Here is a 20,065-nt window from a genome sequence, read left to right on the forward strand (position 1 = left end):
ATCAGGAGATCGTCCAAGTAAGGGATAATTAAGACGCCTTCTCTTCGAAGAAGGATCATCATTTCGGCCATTACCTTGGTAAAGACCCGGGGTGCCGTGGACAATCCAAACGGCAGCGTCTGAAACTGATAATGACAGTTTTGGACCACGAACCTGAGGTACCCTTGGTGTGAAGGACAAATTGGAACATGAAGGTAAGCATCCTTGATGTCCAAGGACACCATAAAATCCCCTTCTTCCAGATTCGCTATCACTGCTCTGAGTGACTCCATCTTGAACTTGAATTTTTGTATGTACAGGTTCAGAGATTTTAGATTTAGAATCGGTCTTACCGAGCCGTCCGGCTTCGGTACCACAAATAGCGTGGAATAATACCCCTGTCCCTGTTGTAGGAGGGGTACCTTGACTATCACCTGCTGAGAATACAGCTTGTGAATGTCCTCCAATACCGTCGCCCTGTCGGAGGGAGACGTTGGCAAAACAGACTTTAGGAAACGGCGAGGAGGGGACTTCTCGAATTCCAACCTGTAACCCTGAGATACTACCTGCAGGATCCAGGGGTCCACCTGCGAGTGAGCCCACTGTGCGCTGAAATGTTTGAGGCGACCCCCCACCGCCCCTGAGTCTGCTTGTAAGGTCCCAGCGTCATGCTGACGCCTTTGTAGAAGCCGGGGAGGGCTTCTCTGGCAGATATGGACATCGCACTTACTCTTGATGCCAGAGTGCAAATATCTCTCTGTGCATCTCGCATATAAAGAAATGCATCCTTTAACTGCTCTATAGTCAGTAAAATACTGTCCCTATCCAGGGTATCAATATTTTCAGACAGTGACTCCGACCAAGCCACGCCAGCACTGCACATCCAGGCTGAGGCGATTGCTGGTCTCAGTATAACACCCGTATGTGTGTATATACTTTTTAATGTATTCTCCAGCCTCCTATCAGCTAGATCCTTGAGGGCGGCCGTATCAGGAGACGGTAACGCCACTTGCTTTGATAAGCGTGTGAGCGCCTTATCCACCCTAGGAGGTGTTTCCCAGCGCGCCCTAACCTCTGGCGGGAAAGGGTATAATGCCAATAACTTCTTTGAAATTAGCAGTTTTCTATCTGGGGTAACCCACGCTTCATCACACACTTCATTCAGTTCCTCTGATTCAGGAAAAACTATCGGTAGTTTTTTCACACCCCACATAATACCCCTTTTTGTGGTACTTGCAGTATCAGAGATATGCAAAGCCTCCTTCATTGCCGTGATCATATAACGTGTGGCCCTACTGGAAAATACGTTTGTTTCTTCACCGTCGACACTGGATTCAGTGTCAGTGTCTGGGTCTGTGTCGACCGACTGAGGTAAAGGGCGTTTTACAGCCCCTGACGGTGTCTGAGACGCCTGGACAGGTACTAACTGGTTTGCCGGCTGTCTCATGTCGTCGACCGACTTTTGAGCGTGCTGACACTATCCCGTAATTCCATAAACAGAGCCATCCATTCTGGTGTCGACTCCCTAGAGGGTGACATCACCATTACAGGCAATTGCTCCGCCTCCACGCCAACATCGTCCTCATACATGTCGACACACACGTACCGACACACAGCAGACACACAGGGAATGCTCTGATAGAAGACAGGACCCCACTAGCCCTTTGGGGAGACAGAGGGAGAGTTTGCCAGCACACACCCAAGCGCTATAAATATATATAGGGACAACCTTAATAAGTGTGTTCCCTTTATAGCAGCTCAAATATTATAAATATCGCCAATAAGTGCCCCCCCCTCTCTGTTTTTACCCTGTTTCTGTAGTGCAGTGCAGGGGAGAGTCCTGGGAGCCTTCCTCGCAGCGGAGCTGGGCAGGAAAATGGCGCTGTGTGCTGAGGAGAATAGGCCCCGCCCCCTTTTCGGCGGGCTTCTTCTCCCGGTTTTTTTTGGAACCTGGCAGGGGTTAAATACATCCATATAGCCCCAGGGGCTATATGTGATATTTTAGCCAGAATAGGTATATTACATTGCTGCCCAGGGCGCCCCCCCCAGCGCCCTGCACCCTCAGTGACCGCTGGTGTGAAGTGTGCGGAGAGCAATGGCGCACAGCTGCAGTGCTGTGCGCTACCTCATGAAGACTGAGACGTCTTCTGCCGCCGGTTTCTGGACCTCTTCTCTATTCGGCATCTGCAAGGGGGTCGGCGGCGCGGCTCCGGTGACCCATCCAGGCTGTACCTGTGATCGTCCCTCTGGAGCTAGTGTCCAGTAGCCTAAGAAGCAAATCCATCCTGCACGCAGGTGAGTTCACTTCTTCTCCCCTAAGTCCCTCGTTGCAGTGAGCCTGTTGCCAGCAGGACTCACTGAAAATAAAAAACCTAACAAACTTTTTCTAAGCAGCTCTTTAGGAGAGCCACCTAGATTGCACCCTGCTCGGACGGGCACAAAAACCTAACTGAGGCTTGGAGGAGGGTCATAGGGGGAGGAGCCAGAACACACCACCTAGTGGTCAAACTTTTAAATTTTGTGCCCTGTCTCCTGCGGAGCCGCTATTCCCCATGGTCCTGACGGAGTCCCAGCATCCACTAGGACGTCAGAGAAATACAGGATATGAGAGACAAAGGGGGTCATTCCGAGTTGATCGCTCGCTAGCTATTTTTTGCAGCGCGGCGATCAGATAGTCGCTGCCTATGGGGGAGTGTATTTTCACTTTGCAAGTGCGCAAACGCTTTTGCAGCCGACGGTACAAAAAAGGTTTTTGCAGTTTCTGAGTAGGTCTGAACTTACTCAGCCGCTGCGATCACTTCAGCCTGTCCGGTCCCGGAATTGACGTCAGACATCCATCCTGCAAACGCTTGGACACGCCTGCGTTTTTCCAAACACTCCCTGAAAACGGTCAGTTGACACCCATAAACGCCCTCTTCCTGTCAATCTCCTTGCGATTGGCTGTGCGAATGGATTCTTCGTTAAATCCATCGCCCAGCACCAATTCTCTTTGTACCCGTACGACGCGCCTGCGCATTGCGGTGCATACGCATGCGCAGTTTGGCCGAATTTTAACCTGATCACAGCGCTGCAAAAAGTTGCTAGCGAGCGATCAACTTGGAATGACCCCCTTTGTTATTGTCCCAGACATCCAAAAACTTTACTTTCACAGGACAGGGACTATCCCCAGCCTCCAGTTTGCCAGAGCATAAGCATATCACTGTGTCAAATTGGTGAACCTGACTTTCTGCGGCTATACCCCTGATAAGGGAAAAATCTGTTTCAAGGAGCTGAGATAGCGGAGACCCCACAGGAGATCCCCTGGTGTCCATGATGCTAAATACATTTTGATGTTGCTGAAACTGGAAAAACATCAGTGCCAGCATTCATGGGTGGGAGGAGCTTGTTCCATTTTGTACAAGATTGCTTGTAACCTGATCTCCTAGATTGTCCTTTCACGTTGGGTATGTGACTACCGGTCACAATACCTACGCTGGGATCCCGGCAGGGAGGGAGGAGGGGTGCGAGCGGAACGAAGCCCCTGGCGGGCTCGCTACGCTCGCAATGCAGTGGGCTCGGTGGCTCGCTGCGCTCGACACAGGTTCTATTCCCAATCTATGGGTAACGAGTGGGAATAGTCCCTGTAATCGGCATGCTGACTGTCAGGCATTTGAGCGTTTGGGATCCCATCGTCGGCATGGTGACCTCCGGGATCCCAAGTGGCGGCATCGCCTTTCTCCACCCTATTCTCAGTGTGTGATAAAAGAACCTGAGTGATGGCCTCTGCAAGCTCAGTATTAGGAAAAGAGATAGACCATTTTGTAAGCCTGGCTTAGTCATTTGATCTAAGTGTCTCAATTTGTCGAGTCAGATTTTAAATTCCTTATGAAATGATTCTTAGTGACAAAATATGTAAATGACAAGCAGCCTGAGATTCACAGTGCTGAAAATGAAAAGAAAGCAAGATGTACTAGCCAGCAGCTGGTGCTATGTGGCAACCAGAACCTTTAAACTAATCAAGTAGAATTGTAGTATGTAATATCAATATTTGCCACTAGATGCATACACCGTGAAACACAACAATCTAGTGAGGAGCGTTGGCTAATGGGCCCTACACACTGGCAGATATCACTGCACGATATGAACGATCTCGCTCATTAATGAACGAGATAACGTTCATATCGTGCAGTGTGGAGGCACCAGCGATGAACGATGCGCGTCCCCGCGCTCGTTCATCGCTGGTGCCATGTCGGCTGTGCATGCAGGCCAATATGGACGAGATCGTCCATATTTGCCTGCAAGTCTACGGAGCCGGGTGACGGGGGGAGTGAAGAAACTTCACTCCCCCCCGTCACTGCCCCCCTGCCGCCGGGTCACCCGTCGCCCGTATCGGCGGTCGGGCAGCTCGGCCGAGTGTATAGGGCCTATAAGAAGCAAACTTGCAGTCAAATTACAACTTTGAACCTTAGGCAAGGCTGACCTAAATCAAAATGACAATATATGTAGAGCACGTATAAAATTGCATACACAGAGGAATGTAAGCTTGAGGCTATGAAGAGCTGTTCTCACGAGCAATGCTACTAAGCTACTGTACTGACAACGGGATGTGGTCATGTGACCGGTGCTCGGGAACCTGACAACAATGGGCCTAATTCAGATCTGATAGCAGCAGCAAATTTGTTAGCAGTTGGGCAAAACAATGTGCACTGCAAGGGGGGAGTGTGGGGGGGGGGGGGGGGGGGGGGGGGGGGGGGCAGATGTAACATGTGCAGAGAGAGTTAGATTTGGGTGTGGTGTGTTCAAACTGAAATCTAAATTGTAGTGTAAAAATAAAGCAGCCAGTATTTACCCTGCACAGAAACAATATAACCCACACAAATCTAACTCTCTCTGCACATGTTATATCTGCCCCCCCTGCAGGGCACATGGTTTTGCCCAACTGCTAACAAATTTGCTGCTACGATCAACTCTGAATTACCCCCAATGTTGTAACACAAACCTCTCTATTTCAGTATATATTGTAAGAAATTGTTTGAGTGAATGTCAGAGGCTGCTTAACTATACAGTATATCTGAGACACTGAATGCACAGCAATAATAGATATCAATGTTATCATATACTGTGAGGTTAGAGAAATGTAGTGGGTGGACTAGGCATTAGACAAAAGGAGCGTCAGCATACCCGGAGCACCCGTGAGTCCAGTAGGTAGTTCCAGATTTGAAGTACAGCCTCGCTCATCTATACTATGGCGTTTAGCCCAATCACGGAGTCGCAGTGTGCCTGGTCTCAAGGCAGCATGTTTTGTCGCAGGGTGGTGCGTTACCAGTGAGTGTAATACCAGTGATCATCCACTAGATGTCGCTTTTGAAAATCACCATTGCGCGTGCGTGAGGTTAGCAGAGCTGCCCGGCAAATGACTGCTCACTCACGCCAGGCATCTCTCGATCTCTAGGTGCATGTACAGTACTAACATGCTTTAGAAATTAATGTGCCTTCTGCGGCTTCTGGGTGAGCCGTCATTTGCCGGGCAGCTCTGCTAATGTCGGGTGTCTTTTCTTGCTGTAAATGCATCTTACAGATGTGCCCTCTTACATCCTTGCTGCAGTCACTCTGAACAGCTCTTGAAGTCTCACCATGCCACAATCTTTTTTTTGCCATAAATGCCTCTTATACACATTGCTCTGTGAATAGGACGCACAAGCAGCTTCTGCTGATTAAAATGATATGCAGCATGCCTATATTATGTATGTAATAGCGGCTCTATCTGCATCCGAAATGAAACGTTACAGTGTATTCCAGGAAAACACTGTAGCATAGCATTTTGTATGCAAATACAGTCGCAGTCACACACAGAATATAAGCATGATACATATCATTTTAATCAGCAGAAACTGCTTATTACATTATTTTGCATCTAAGACGCTTTTTCGCGGAAAAAACTGCAAACAAAGAAGATCGGTGCTACGGAGTCCTACCATGGCATGGTGTGACTTCAAGGACTGTTTAGAGTGACTGCAGCAGGGATGTAAGAGGACAGCGTCTCCAATGCACACAAAGAAAAGCACAGTTCAGAGTTCTACACAGCTTGGCATAGTGGTATCACCGATGCTTGCCATGCCCGTGAGCTAGGGTTTGATTCCCACAAAGGACATACTTGTATTGTATATCTGTGTAAAGATTAGCATCCACAGATTTTTCTAATTTTGCCAAAACAAGTCCTGTCATACTTTGTATACAGTACCAGACATGCACACAGATATGCAGTCACAAATGGAAAAAAACACGTAGGTGCTACTTAGTACACAAATATAGAAGTGTGACTTTTCAAATTACGAGAGTCTTATCTTTACGAGACTGAGCAATGGACCATTGCTTTAACACATAAGTTTGCGTCTGTATACACTTTTTATTCATTGATTTATTTTTTTGGTCCCGACAGAAAATTAATATTTTCTGCAGCATCCCTTTATTTACAGTACACTAAACACTTCAACTTCCTGATTGACTCTCTCCATGTTACTGTTGGTCTATGTGTATAACATTACAGCTGTCACTGGCCATTTGCCAGAGCTTGCTAAGAGTACACTATTCCAGTACGATTACCATACTGTACTGTGTATCCATCCGCCGCTATTCGCTCTACAGTACCGGATTAGTGAAGCATTAGCCACCCAGTGGTGAATATGTGTATTGCATGCTGTGTATGTTGTCGCACCTCAACGAGCCTCTCCGTGCAGCAACTCAACAACCTGAGCTATAGCCAAGACAAATACTCTGTTTAAGTGGAGAAACTGCATCTGTAACCAGCAATCCTGGGGGTAACAAGTACAACCCTCCTCTATCTAGATGAGAAATGTCCAAGATCGTGGAGGTCAAGGAGGGAAATAGGGAAGGAAAATTGGAAGAAGTGGAGAGGAGGAAACACAAATTACGGGATAAAGGTATCAGGAGGGGATGTAGTCTGGAGACCACCGGTCACATTACCTCCCCCAACATCCCGCCCCCTCACAATCCTGACGGTTCGCATGCCAACCAACAGAGACTATTCCCACGACACCCATAGAGTGGTAATAGAACCTGTGGTGACCGCAGGTTGCACTCGCACAAACACCTCCCCACCCCACCCTTCCCCCCTGCATTCTGCGGCCGGGATGCTGAACACCAGTATCCCAGACGCCGGTGACGCAATACACACCCATCAGGAGTGTAGGAATCACACACAAGGAAGGTGAGGAATCAAGTAGAGGGAGGTAAAGAGAAAAAGAAAAGAAAACGACTTTAGGTAGAGGGACAGAAAATGTCTTCACACAGTTAGCCTCCCAGCAATTAGGTTAGGGCTTTTTGTTGGGTAAATCTTATTATAAGAAACATAAAATGTAATAGAAAAAAAGAATCTTGAAATAAACTGATTTTCAAAATTAAAATTTTGCTCATTGCAATGAAAAGCCTTACAGCAGTGTCCCAAATTCATAATATGTCCCAGTTGTGCCCCTAATTGGTAATATGCCTCATAGCAGTGTGCTCCAATTATAATATACCACACAGTAATGCTCCAATTAATAATACGCCACACCACAGTGCCCCCAATTGGTGAAATGCCACAGAGTAAGGACCCCAACTAGTAATATACCACACAGAGCAACCCAAGTCATGTCACTGTATATGCCAGCCTCAGAGCCCCCTCATCATGACCTTTTAAACGCCAGCCGCAATACTCCCTCAGTCAACCCTTTTATAAGCCCAGTGCTGCCTCATGCCCTTACATGGCAGCCTAAAGCCCCCACTCATGACCTAGCTGTACAGTCACCCCTTCTCCCCAATGACAGTCCGTCTGTTTGGCCTTTGTGGTCTCTTTCTGTCTGGCTCCTGCGAGTCCGCACACAACCACCTCACTGACTCCAGTCACACCTGCAGAGTACACAGAGGAGGCAGCAGCCATGTAGAGCTACAGAGAGAGAATAGAGTCAAACCACCTCAGTGCTGTCCGGGCAGATTACATCAAGGAGCAAACTGGCCACGCTGGTATAGAATAAGAGGCTGCTGTAGGGACTGAACAAGGAGAATGTGTGACTCTTCTCTGTAATAAGTGAGTATTACTCACCTGTGCTGGTATCTGTAGGGATTTCCTCCTCCTTACACTGCTGATACACCGTCACGTGCGTCTCTCCTCCTTCATCTATAACTTCTACCTTAATATCAGTCAGATCTTCCTCCTAAATAACACACAAAACAATAAATATCACATAATGATCAGACTTCAGTACATGAAATGAAACAGAAAATCAATGTATAAGACACACACAGATCATATAGGGACAGTCACTTTGGTATTTGGAAAAACCCTAAATTCCACTAACTTGATCCTTCTGTGGGGTCCTGCGAGTCTCCTCTGTACAGTCCTGGGAATAAAGAGGACGGGGACATCTCTCTGGGGTATCTCTGTTACTGGTTAGATCTGTAGGAGACACACAGTGATTGAATACATTGTTTGCATGTCATTTCTAGATGACGTGTGGCCCTCAAAATTGCTCACTTGTCTAAAATAAATAAAATATTCCTCTTACCCAGTGATCTCAATGACATGTGACTCTCCATTACTTCTCCAGTCTTCTGCCCATTGTCTCTCCCATGTATCAGTGACTGAGGTGGAGGCACCGTGTTGGGGCTCTGGGTCCTGCTCAGTCCTCCTAACACATATATGGAGGGCCGCTGGATGTCACACACTCACCAGAGGTCTTCTTCACTACAGTGTAATCCAGTGTATTGGGAGACATAACAAAACATAATAAATAACAGGTAAAAAGAAATCAAATTATTTGAAGTCCTTTTTTACCAGTTAATTGTGCAAAATATACAGGAACTGCCTATGTTACAAAAACAAATCCTATTCTCTCTTTTACGACGCATGATCAATCTAGCAATGGTGTGATGCAAGGTAACGATAAGTAGTAAAGATACATCATGACCATTTACAATCGGCTGAACGATGATACGTATTATAGTTACAGGGGTAACATTATCACACCACATGGCATGTCACAATGTCCCATCTGATGTGCAGAACATCATATAGGAAGATGCGACCAGACAATTAATCAAATAATGAATTGGGGGTACACACTATACGACAGCCGTTGCTGTCTATCACGGGTCGCAAGATTGGCCAATATATGGCATAGTGTGTACCCAGCTTTAGACAGGTTGCTTTTAAATGTACTTATTATTAGACAATAGTCCTCCAATAAACATTTTTTTAGAGTACATCCTGAATTATGGGTCATAATCTAGGAGAATAGAATTGACAGCATGAGTACACAATTCTTCAGCAACTAACAAGATTTGCAGGTAACATCATTCCCTTATATGTAGATGAAGATGCTAATTATCAGCTCCGTTATTCTTATTGAATACATCCATATGCACTTATACCAGCCAGGGACCAGTCAGTTAGCTGGCGTCTGTATAAATGTGTCCTCATAAAGTCACGCCAAACAGCCCCTCGTGGCATGCCAGGTCACATGAGAATCTTCTAACATCGTCTTACTAAATAGACCCCACAGTTACGCTATGGGCCTAATTCAGACCTGATCGTTACGATCACTTTCACAGACATGCGGAGGGACGCCCAGCACAGGGCTAGTCCGCCCCGCATGTCTGACTCTGCCCCCCACCCCCACCCCCTGCACAGGTACAAAAGCATTACACGGCGGCGATACTTTTATACCTGAAGAGTAGCTCCCTACCAGCGCAGCTCCTGCGTGCGACATCACGCAGCCACCGTGGCCCGCCCCCTGCACGGTCTGGGCACACCTGCGTTGCCCAGACCGTGCCCCCCAAATGGCGGCCCAACGCCTCCGGCCCGCCCACCAAATGCCTCTGCCTGTCAGTCAGGCAGAGGCGATCGCTGGGTTGAGATGCCGATAGCATCTCTGGCATGCGCTGGCGCACTGCGGCGCCTGCGCAGTTCAGACCTGATCGCCCGCTGTGCGAAAACGCACAGCAGTGAGCAGATCTGAATTAGCCCCTGTATACAAGTGTCATGTCACGTTAATCAGCACAGTCTCCTCGTGTGTCCCAGTCACACTGCGTTGCGAATACGACACATTTTCAGCAGAAAAAGACACCTGACATAGCAGAGTTGCATGGAACCTGACGGCATCTCCCGATGCATGGCATATTGAGGCTGGATGTACAAGGGATGCATCTGAACATATATTTTCACACTGTCTTTATATCCTAATATTAGCATGCTGTACATGTCCCTTAAAGTACAAGGAGTAACTGAGAACCATAACCTGTTCTTCAAAAGGTCTGCATACCAGAGCCGAATATCTCATGTGGCCTTAGGCAAGATAACGGTTTGGGTCTCCCTCCCTAAAACAATCCTTAGTACTATATTTTCATTCCAGATTCATGCCCCTAACAATGGTTCATGTTTCCTCCTTATAATCAAAGCTTAAAACATTGGAGAAATGACAAAATGGTGTAATAGTTAGCATTACTGCCTCACAGCACTGAGGTCATGGGTTCGATTCCCACCTGCCTTAACAGTGTGGAGTTTGTATATTCTCCCTATGCTTGCGTAGGTATCCTATGGGTACTCCAGTTTCCTCCCACAATCCAAAAATATACTGGTAGGTTAGTTGGCTCCCGACAAAAAAAAATTAACCCCAGTGTGTAAGTGTGTGCATGTACATGTGTTTACGGCTGACCAGATAGGACAAGTGGTTCTTTTCTGCCATCAAATTCTATGCTTAAACATGAAAAAGGAACATAACACAGGAAACATTGTAGGGACTTATATACAATACAGGAACAGCTTTAGTGACCAATGTACAACACATTCTTAGTGTTTTACCACACTGTCACCTTCATCACACTAACACCAAAGTTACTTTGGTCACATCTCTTCCCCATTCTGGTGTTTGGTCTAAGCAACAACTGAACCTCTTCACCATTCTGAATGATTTTATGCATGGAGTTGCTGCCATATGACATATGGCTGATCAGATATTTGCATTAATAAGGTGTTCCGTAGTAAATATTAAAAGGTGGATACTGTGTAACGTTATCAGTTGATGATTCTACTGTGTAATTCACATACCAACCCCAACGTTATCCGTTGCTGAATCTACCATCACACCACCTTCAATGCACCCACAGCAAAGTCATGCAATGATCTGAATCCTGCCACGTTAAACCCATGGTCCTAGCGGCTAAAGCACATGATGAGCTGGGAGCACAAAGAATCAGGTGCATGAGATGCTGCTAGGGACCAGGCGACAAGAAGGATGCTCACACTATTGCTGCAACCAGACACTGCCCACAATACTATGTGCCTGTCTATGAGGTTAAAGATCACCACCACAAACTCCATCACCGACAATACACTACGAGATCACTGAATATTCCACTGAACAATGATGTCAGGTCTCCCAGCCATCACTTCAGACAGCCGCAGCACCTAGCCACCGGACACACTACCCATCTATTACCGCATCAGGAATGCAAATATTGGTCTTCATTACTTCAGCGGACTGAATCCAATGACTGACTGCTCTTGGCAGCTTGCACAGCAGCCCTCCTCCTTCCCTCCGTCCACAACTCAGTGACTAACCTGTCTGTCTGTTTACTGTGGCAGAGCAGTAGGACGCCATTTGCGGCTTCAGAGCGCAGGGACACAGTATCATACCTCCCAACTGTCCGGTTTTCTGGTACTGTCTCGCTGTCCCACCAGTGGGCCGCAGTGTCCCACATGGGGGGGTTGAAGGTGGGGGGAGCACACACTACTGCAGCAGGTGGATAGATGTGCACGACACCTAATCATTGCGCAGGAAGAGCCTGGGCACACCCCTATAATGACACAAACAGGGGTGCCATAATTCTCTGCCCCTTTTTCTGGCACTTGCAAGGTCCCGCGTCCAGGTGCACCTATGTTGGGAGGAATGGTATATAAAAGCCCCCCTCACTGCCAGTAGTATTAGAGCTGCCCAGGAGTCAGGAACACACTAAGGAAGCCGACAATCCTCTCAGCTCCCCCTGCTGGCACCTGGAGGCAAATGCTTCTCAGTGACACCGTGGGCGTCTTCCTTCCTCTACAATTTGGACGTCGTTGGGACTGCGGCTGCTCCCCAAGGCCGGATTTTGGGGGGGCCTGGCCACGGGTCCCTTGGGACTTACCAGGAGCCTAGGTTGCCTAGCAGTAAATCCAGCCCTGCTGCATACACTGCGTATTGCGGCTTTCATTCATACAGACCAGAGGGTAGTTGATCACATTACTGCCTGAACATATTTTCTAACTTGGACAATACGTATCTATATTATGATCACAGACAAGTCAGCTAATTCAAGCAAAATGACGCACGTTCCCATAATTCTTTGTCGGGTTACAGTTAGGGCTGTAAACCCCAAATGTATCAGTCAATGAAAACGCAACACACCGGTCCTGATTCTGAGCACATGCAGCAGCATCTATTGCCAGTCACCAGTCTATGACTTCATGCAAATGCTACAAATTATTTCCCTTGTGTACATCCGTGTGAGCCAAGACGCCCGCCTTTAGTTTCTGTACACGCTGGTGCGTCCTTACAGGCTATTGCCCGTCACTTTTCTTCATGTCTATTCATGAAGCAGTGAAAGGAGTGGAGAAGTGAACCAATCGGCTGCAAATTATAAATGTTACTTCAATGCTGATTGGTCGCCATGGGCAACTACTCCATTGGCTCACTTCTCCATTCTTTCCACTGCTTCATGAATAGATCCTTTTGTGCGCAACGCATTTCGCCGGATGACTTCTTAGAAATTGTGAGCAAATTCAAAATTGAAGGTAAAGGGGAAGGGGGCGAAAATCCCAGCCGCGGTCTAATCAATATTAATGTGAGACAGAGAAAGTATATATAACATAAATAGGCAAATCAGGTGGTGAGAAAGAGACACCTTGGGAGGGCACAGTGACTAGTTAAAATGCAATATATAATATTTAAACTATAGCAGCAACAGAACAAAACAATGTAACGTTAGTAAATAAGGAAAAATAAGGTGTTTTTTTTAACCACTGTGCAATAAATGGCAACAATATAACTAAAATTAAATAAAATGGAGCCTATATACACACAGACATAAACCTAGAGCTGATGTGCGGGGTACATGGCCCTCTGTGACCAGTAGGGGGCGTGGCCTGGGAGCAGCACCCTGGCCCCGGGCAGCAGCAGCAGGGTGAGGCCTCCACCACCCTCCTCAGCCGCTGTGTGTATGATCAGGGGACATTACCGTCACTCACCGACTCACAGCGTCCCCCTCAGTGCCAGGCAGCGGCCTCCTCCTACTGTTTATTCCCCCGGAGAACACGGGATACGGGCAGTGCAGCTGAAACACCCCCATCCGGTAGAACTTGGAGGAAGTAGGGGAGTAACTGGCAAATGCCAGGAAGAGAAATGGCGGCGCCTAGTAGCTGGAAACGTAATGTGACGTCACTTCCGTGACTGCTGGTAACCTAGCGTCTAGTAACCTAGCAGTGAGTGGAGCTGTGGTGAGAAGATGCTAAACTTAGGGAAGAGATAATAGGGGAACAGGAGATATGGTCATTAGGTCGACTGGCATTAGGTCGACCACTATAGGGCGACATGGTGGGAAGAGTAGGATATCTATATAAACCTGGCCTGAACTGCTCGCACTGCTGCACCCTGCCTGCTTGCACTGTCATACATGTATGACCTGTGTGCTGTGCTTGGTACATGTATGATCTGTGTGCTGTGCTCGGTACATGTATGATCTGTGTGCTGTGCATTATACATATATGACCTGTATGTGTTGTGATATTTGGCCTGTGTATGGTGCATATATGATGCGGGCTTTATGTGATACATGTATGGCCTCTGGGCTGTGCTTGATACATGCGTGACCTGACCTGTGCATGTGACACAGCACATTATTGAGACATGTCACAAACTATAATTATGGTAGCTGACACTTGCAAAGCCGGTCTTAGCTATAGGCAGGCTAAGCATTTGCCTAGGGCATCCAAGCATGTCCCTGCAGTATCTCATGCTAGGAGGTACAGTCTGCAAACTATCTGTTACTTCCCTAATGTATTCAATCAGTACTTGTATACACTGCTGTTTACATTTGTCAAATAGAATGCAGACAGTCCCTTAACATCCCTCGGACAGACTTGAATGCCCCTGACCTGTGAGACCTTAGACAGCAGAAGCTGCAATTCCTGGACCTGTGACATTTTCACTGACTATATAAGGTTATTACTGGATGGCTCCAGATGATACCACATGTGTAATTTGGAAGACTGCTCCACATAAATCTGACATCACCTATACTGCTTGTGCACATGGGGGAGGGAGACCCTGCTATCCTGTGTGTGTCCCTTATCCCTGTGCAAACCCCAGGTGTCTGCAGGGACATAACATGGGCAGTGTTCTCCCCACACTTTATTTCTCAGTCAGTCCATGCCGTAAAATTCCCCTGTCATCCAGCACTGCAACGTGGCCAGTAAGTTGCGTTGAGCTATTTCTATATGAAACATAAGTGCAGCGTGACATTCGGACACGTCAGACTGGAGGGCAGAGCATATCGCTCCCACTGTATAAAATAAAGGGCATGTAGTTGCTGGGAGTAACAGACACCAGCAAATACACTGAACAGTGAAGAGAATGGACAGTTGCTACATGTTTGATATTGGTCTTTTTGTATAAACTTTCTATCAGCAGATGTTGGCTCGAATGACATCATCACACCGAGTTGATTGCTCGCTAGCTACTTTTTGCAGCCGTGCAAACACACAGTCGCCGCCCACGGGGGAGTTTACTTTCACTTTGCAAGTGTGCGATGGCATGTGCAGCCGAGTGGGATGAAAAAGTTTTTTGCAGTTTCAGAGTAGGTCTGACCTTACTCAGCCCTTGCGATCACTTCAGCCTGTACAATCCCGGAACTGACGTCAGACACCCACCCTGCAAACGCCTGGACACGCCTGCTTTTTCCCTACCACTCCCAGAAAACGGTCAGTTGACACCCATAAACACCCTCTTTCTGTCAATCTCCTTACGATCACCCCTGCGAATGGATTTGTCGCTAGAAGCATTGCCCAGCAACGATGCTGTTTGTACCCGTACGACGCGCGTGCGCATTGCGGTGCATGCGCAGTAGTAACTTGATCGCTGCGCTGCAAAAATCGGCAGCATGTGATCAACTCGGAATGGCCCCACAATCTTCTTACCTGCTAAAATTACTAAACTTAACTTATCTAGAAATAACAACACAGACCACTGAAATGCATTAAAATCAGTCAACCGTTATTTCTCTGACGTCCTAGTGGATGCTGGGAACTCCATAAGGACCATAGGGAATAGCGGGCTCCGAAGGAGACTGGGCACCCTAATTAAGAATTAGGACTACCTGGTGTGCACTGGATCCTCCCTCTATGCCCCTCCTCCAGACCTCAGTTAGAATCTGTGCCCGGCTTGAGCTGGATGCACACTAGGGGCTCTCCTGAGCTTCTAGAAAAGAAAGTATATTTAGGTTTTTTATTTTCAGTGAGATCTGCTGGCAACAGACTCACTGCTACGAGGGACTTAGGGGAGAGAAGCGAACCTACCTGCTTGCAGCTAGCTTGGGCTTCTAGGCTACTGGACACCATTAGCTCCAGAGGGATCGAACACAGGCCCAGCCTCGGTCGTCCGGTCCCGGAGCCGCGCCGCCGTCCCCCTTGCAGAGCCAGAAGCAAGAAGAACGTCCAGGAAATCGGTGGCTGAAGACTCCGGTCTTCATTAAGGTAGCGCACAGCACTGCAGCTGTGCGCCATTGCTCCCCATGCACACCACACACTCCGGTCACTGATGGGTGCAGGGCGCTGGGGGGGGGGGGGGGGCCCTGGGCTGCAATATGATTACCTTACATTGGCAAAAAAATACACATCGTATAGTCATTAAGACTATATATATGTGTAAAATCCCCTGCCATATATCCATAAAAAAAGCGTGAGAAGTCCGCCGTGAAGGGGGCGGGGCTATCTCCCTCAGCACACTGGCGCCATTTCCTCTCACAGCTCCGCTGGAAGGACGCTCCCCAGGCTCTCCCCTGCAGTTTCCAGGCTCAATAGGGTAAAAAAGAGAGGGGGGGCACTAAATTTAGGCGCAAATACTATATATATATATAATATATATATAGCTGCTATAGGGTAAAATCACTCATTATAGTGTACATCCCTGTGATTTATAGCACTGTGGTGTGTGCTGGCATACTCTCTCTCTGTCTCCCCAAAGGACTTTGTGGGGTTCTGTCCTCAGTCAGAGCATTCCCTATGTGTGTGCGGAGTGTCGGTACGGCTGTGTCGACATGTTTGATGAGGAGGCTTATGTGGAGGCGGAGCAGGTGCCGATAAATGTGATGTCACCCCCTGCGGGGTCGACACCTGAGTGGATGGATATGTGGAAGGAATTACGTGACAGTGTCAACTCCTTACATAAGAGGTTTGATGACATAGCAGATGTGGGACAGCCGGCTTCTCAGTCCGTGCCTGCCCAGGCGTCTCAAAAGCCATCAGGTGCTCAAAAACGCCCACTACCTCAGATGGCAGACACAGATGTCGACACGGATACTGACTCCAGTGTCGACGACGATGAGACTAGTGTACATTCCAATAGGGCCATCCGTTACATGATTACGGCAATGAAAAATGTGTTGCACATTTCTGACATTAACCCTGGTACCACAAAAAAAGGTATTATGTTTGGGGAGAAAAAGCAACCTGTGGTTTTTCCCCCTTCTGAAGAGTTAAATGAAGTGTGTGATAAAGCGTGGGGTTCCCCCGATAAGAAACTGGTAATTTCCAAAAAGTTACTAAGGGCGTACCCTTTCCCGCCAGAGGATAGGATACGTTGGGAGACATCCCCTAGGGTGGATAAAGCGCTCACACGCTTGTCGAAGAAGGTGGCACTACCGTCTCCGGATACGGCCGCCCTAAAGAAGCCTGCGGATAGAAAGCAGGAGGTTATCCTGAAGTCTGTATATACACACTCAGGTATTATACTGAGGCCGGCTATTGCTTCAGCATGGATGTGCAGTGCTGCAGCTGCGTGGTCAGATTCCCTGTCTGATAACATTGATACCCTTGACAGGGACACTATATTGCTAACTGTAGAGCATATTAAAGACGTAGTCTTATACATGAGAGATGCACAGAGGGATATTTGCCAACTGGCATCTAGAATAAATGCAATGTCCAATGAGTATTATGGACTCGGCAGTGGACAGGTGTTGCGGATTCTAAAAGGCACATGGAGGTTTTGCCTTACAAGGGTGAGGAATTGTTTGGGGATAGTCTCTCGGACCTCGTTTCCACAGCGACGGCTGGGAAGTCGACATTTTTACCCCATGTTCCCTCACAGCCAAAGAAAGCACCGTATTATCAGGTACAGTCCTTTCGGCCCCAGAAAGGCAAGCGGGTTAAAGGCGCGTCCTTTCTGCCCAGAGGCAGAGATAGGGGGAAAAAGCTGCACCAAACAGCAAGTTCCCAGGAACAAAAGTCCTCTCCCGCTTCCTCTAAGTCCACCGCATGACGCTGGGGCTCCACAGGTGGAGCCAGGTGCGGTGGGGGCCCGTCTCCAGAACTTCGGCGACCAGTGGTGGATCCCTGGATTCTACAAGTGGTATCTCAGGGGTACAAGCTGGAATTCGAGACGTCTCCCCCTCGCCGTTTCCTCAAATCAGCCTTGCCAACTACTCCCCCAGACAGGGAGGCGGTGCTGGAGGCGATTCACAAGCTGTACTCCCAGCAGGTGATAACCAAAGTACCCCTCATTCAACAGGGACGGGGTTACTATTCCACAATGTTTGTGGTACCGAAACTGGACGGTTCGGTGAGACCCATTTTAAATTTGAAATCCTTGAACACTTATATAAGAAGGTTCAAGTTCAAAATGGAATCGCTCAGGGCGGTTATTGCAAGCCTGGACGAAGGGGATTACATGGTATCACTGGACATCAAGGATGCTTACCTGCATGTCCCCATTTACCCTCCTCACCAGGAGTACAGGACTGTCATTACCAATTCCAGACGTTGCCGTTTGGTCTGTCCACGGCACCGAGGGTATTTACCAAGGTAATGGCCGAAATGATGATACTCCTTGGATAAAAGGGAGTTATAATTATCCCGTACTTGGACGATCTCCTTATAAAGGCGAGGTCCAGGGAACAGTTGTTGATCGGAGTAGCACTAGCTCGGGAAGTGCTACAACAGCACGGCTGGATCCTGAATATTCCAAAGTCGCAGCTGGTTCCTACAACGCGTCTACTGTTCCTGGGGATGGTTCTGGACACAGAACAGAAAAAGGTGTTTCTCCCGGAGGTGAAGACCAAGGAGTTGTCATCTCTAGTCAGAGACCTCCTAAAACCAAAACAGGTGTTGGTGCACCACTGCACGCGAGTCCTGGGAAAGATGGTAGCTTCTTACGAAGCAATTCCATTCGGAAGGTTCCATGCAAGGATCTTTCAGTGGGATCTGTTGGACAAGTGGTCCGGATCGCATCTTCAGATGCATCGGCTGATAACCCTGTCTCCAAGGACCAGGGTGTCGCTGTTGTGGTGGCTGCAGAGTGCTCGTCTTCTGGAGGGCCGCAGATTCGGCATACAGGACTGGGTCCTGGTGACCACGGATGCCAGCCTTCGAGGTTGGGGGGCAGTCACACAGGGAAGAAACTTCCAAGGACTATGGACGAGTCAGGAGACTTCCCTACACATAAATATTCTGGAACTAAGGGCCATTTACAATGCCCTAAGTCTGGCAAGACCCCTGCTTCAACACCAGCCGGTGCTGATCCAGTCAGACAACATCACGGCGGTCGCCCATGTAAACCGTCAGGGCGGCACAAGAAGCAGGATGGCGATGGCAGAAGCCACAAGGATTCTCCGATGGGCAGAAAATCATGTGTTAGCACTGTCAGCAGTGTTCATTCCGGGAGTGGACAACTGGGAAGCAGACTTCCTCAGCAGGCACGAACTCCACCCGGGAGAGTGGGGACTTCATCCAGAAGTCTTCCAAATGATTGTACACCGTTGGGAAAGGCCACAGGTGGACATGATGGCGTCCCGCCTCAACAAAAAGCTAAAAAGATATTGCGCCAGGTCAAGGGACCCTCAGGCGATAGCTGTGGACGCTCTAGTGACACCGTGGGTGTATCAGTCGGTTTATGTGTTCCCTCCTCTGCCTCTCATACCCAAGGTACTGAGAATAATAAGAAGGAAAGGAGTAAGAACTATACTTGTGGTTCCGGATTGGCCAAGAAGAGCTTGGTACCCAGAACTTCAAGAAATGATCTCAGAGGACCCATGGCCTCTGCCGCTCAGACAGGACCTGCTGCAGCAGGGGCCCTGTCTGTTCCAAGACTTACCGCGGCTGCGTTTGACGGCATGGCGGTTGAACACCGGATCCTAATAGAAAAGGGCATTCCGGAGGAAGTCATTCCTACGCTGATTAAAGCTAGGAAAGATGTGACCGTAAGACATTATCACCGCATATGGCGAAAATATGTTGCTTGGTGTGAGGCCAGGAAGGCCCCAACGGAGGAATTTCAGCTCGGTCGATTTCTGCACTTCCTACAGTCAGGAGTGACTATGGGCCTAAAATTGGGTTCCATTAAGGTCCAGATCTCGGCTCTGTCGATTTTCTTCCAAAAAGAACTGGCTTCACTGCCTGAAGTTCAGACTTTTGTTAAAGGAGTGCTGCATATTCAGCCCCCTTTTGTGTCTCCAGTGGCACCGTGGGATCTCAACGTGGTGTTGGATTTCCTAAAGTCGCTTTGTTTGAGCCACTTAAAACCGTGGAGCTAAAATACCTCACGTGGAAAGTGGTCATGCTGTTGGCCTTGGCGTCGGCCAGGCGTGTATCAGAATTGGCGGCTTTGTCATGTAAAAGCCCTTTTCTCTGACGTCCTAAGTGGATGCTGGGACTCCGTAAGGACCATGGGGGATTAGCGGCTCCGCAGGAGACTGGGCACAACTAAAGAAAGCTTTAGGACTACCTGGTGTGCACTGGCTCCTCCCACTAAGACCCTCCTCCAGACCTCAGTTAGATTCTTGTGCCCGGCTGAGCTGGATGCAC

General features: G+C 48.2%; 2 protein-coding genes across 3 annotated transcripts in view; one reads left to right on the forward strand and one right to left on the reverse strand.

Moving 5' to 3' along the window:
- The window catches only part of LOC135054875 (zinc finger protein 271-like), a 57,639-nt gene extending 44,256 nt beyond the window's left edge, over positions 1–13,383 (reverse strand). The window contains exons 1-4 of one of the 2 annotated variants that reach the window (XM_063958295.1): positions 13,238–13,383; positions 8,523–8,701; positions 8,316–8,413; positions 8,060–8,171 (exon numbers count right to left, since the gene is read on the reverse strand). In XM_063958295.1, the coding sequence (XP_063814365.1) occupies positions 8,060–8,171; positions 8,316–8,413; positions 8,523–8,553 (241 nt within the window). In that variant the 5' untranslated portion in view covers positions 8,554–8,701; positions 13,238–13,383. Of the gene's footprint in view, positions 1–8,059; positions 8,172–8,315; positions 8,414–8,522; positions 8,702–13,072; positions 13,210–13,237 lie in introns of those variants that run through there. The other variant, XM_063958296.1, reaches the window with a different exon arrangement.
- Positions 13,384–13,402: 19 nt separating this feature from the next.
- The window catches only part of LOC135054883 (oocyte zinc finger protein XlCOF7.1-like), a 247,351-nt gene continuing 240,688 nt past the window's right edge, over positions 13,403–20,065 (forward strand). The window contains exon 1 of the mRNA XM_063958319.1: positions 13,403–13,486. The gene's annotated coding sequence lies outside the window, so the exon portion shown is untranslated. The remainder of the gene's footprint in view (positions 13,487–20,065) is intronic.

The sequence above is a fragment of the Pseudophryne corroboree genome, chromosome 3 (genome assembly GCF_028390025.1).
Source record: "Pseudophryne corroboree isolate aPseCor3 chromosome 3, aPseCor3.hap2, whole genome shotgun sequence".
Lineage (NCBI taxonomy): Eukaryota > Metazoa > Chordata > Amphibia > Anura > Myobatrachidae > Pseudophryne > Pseudophryne corroboree.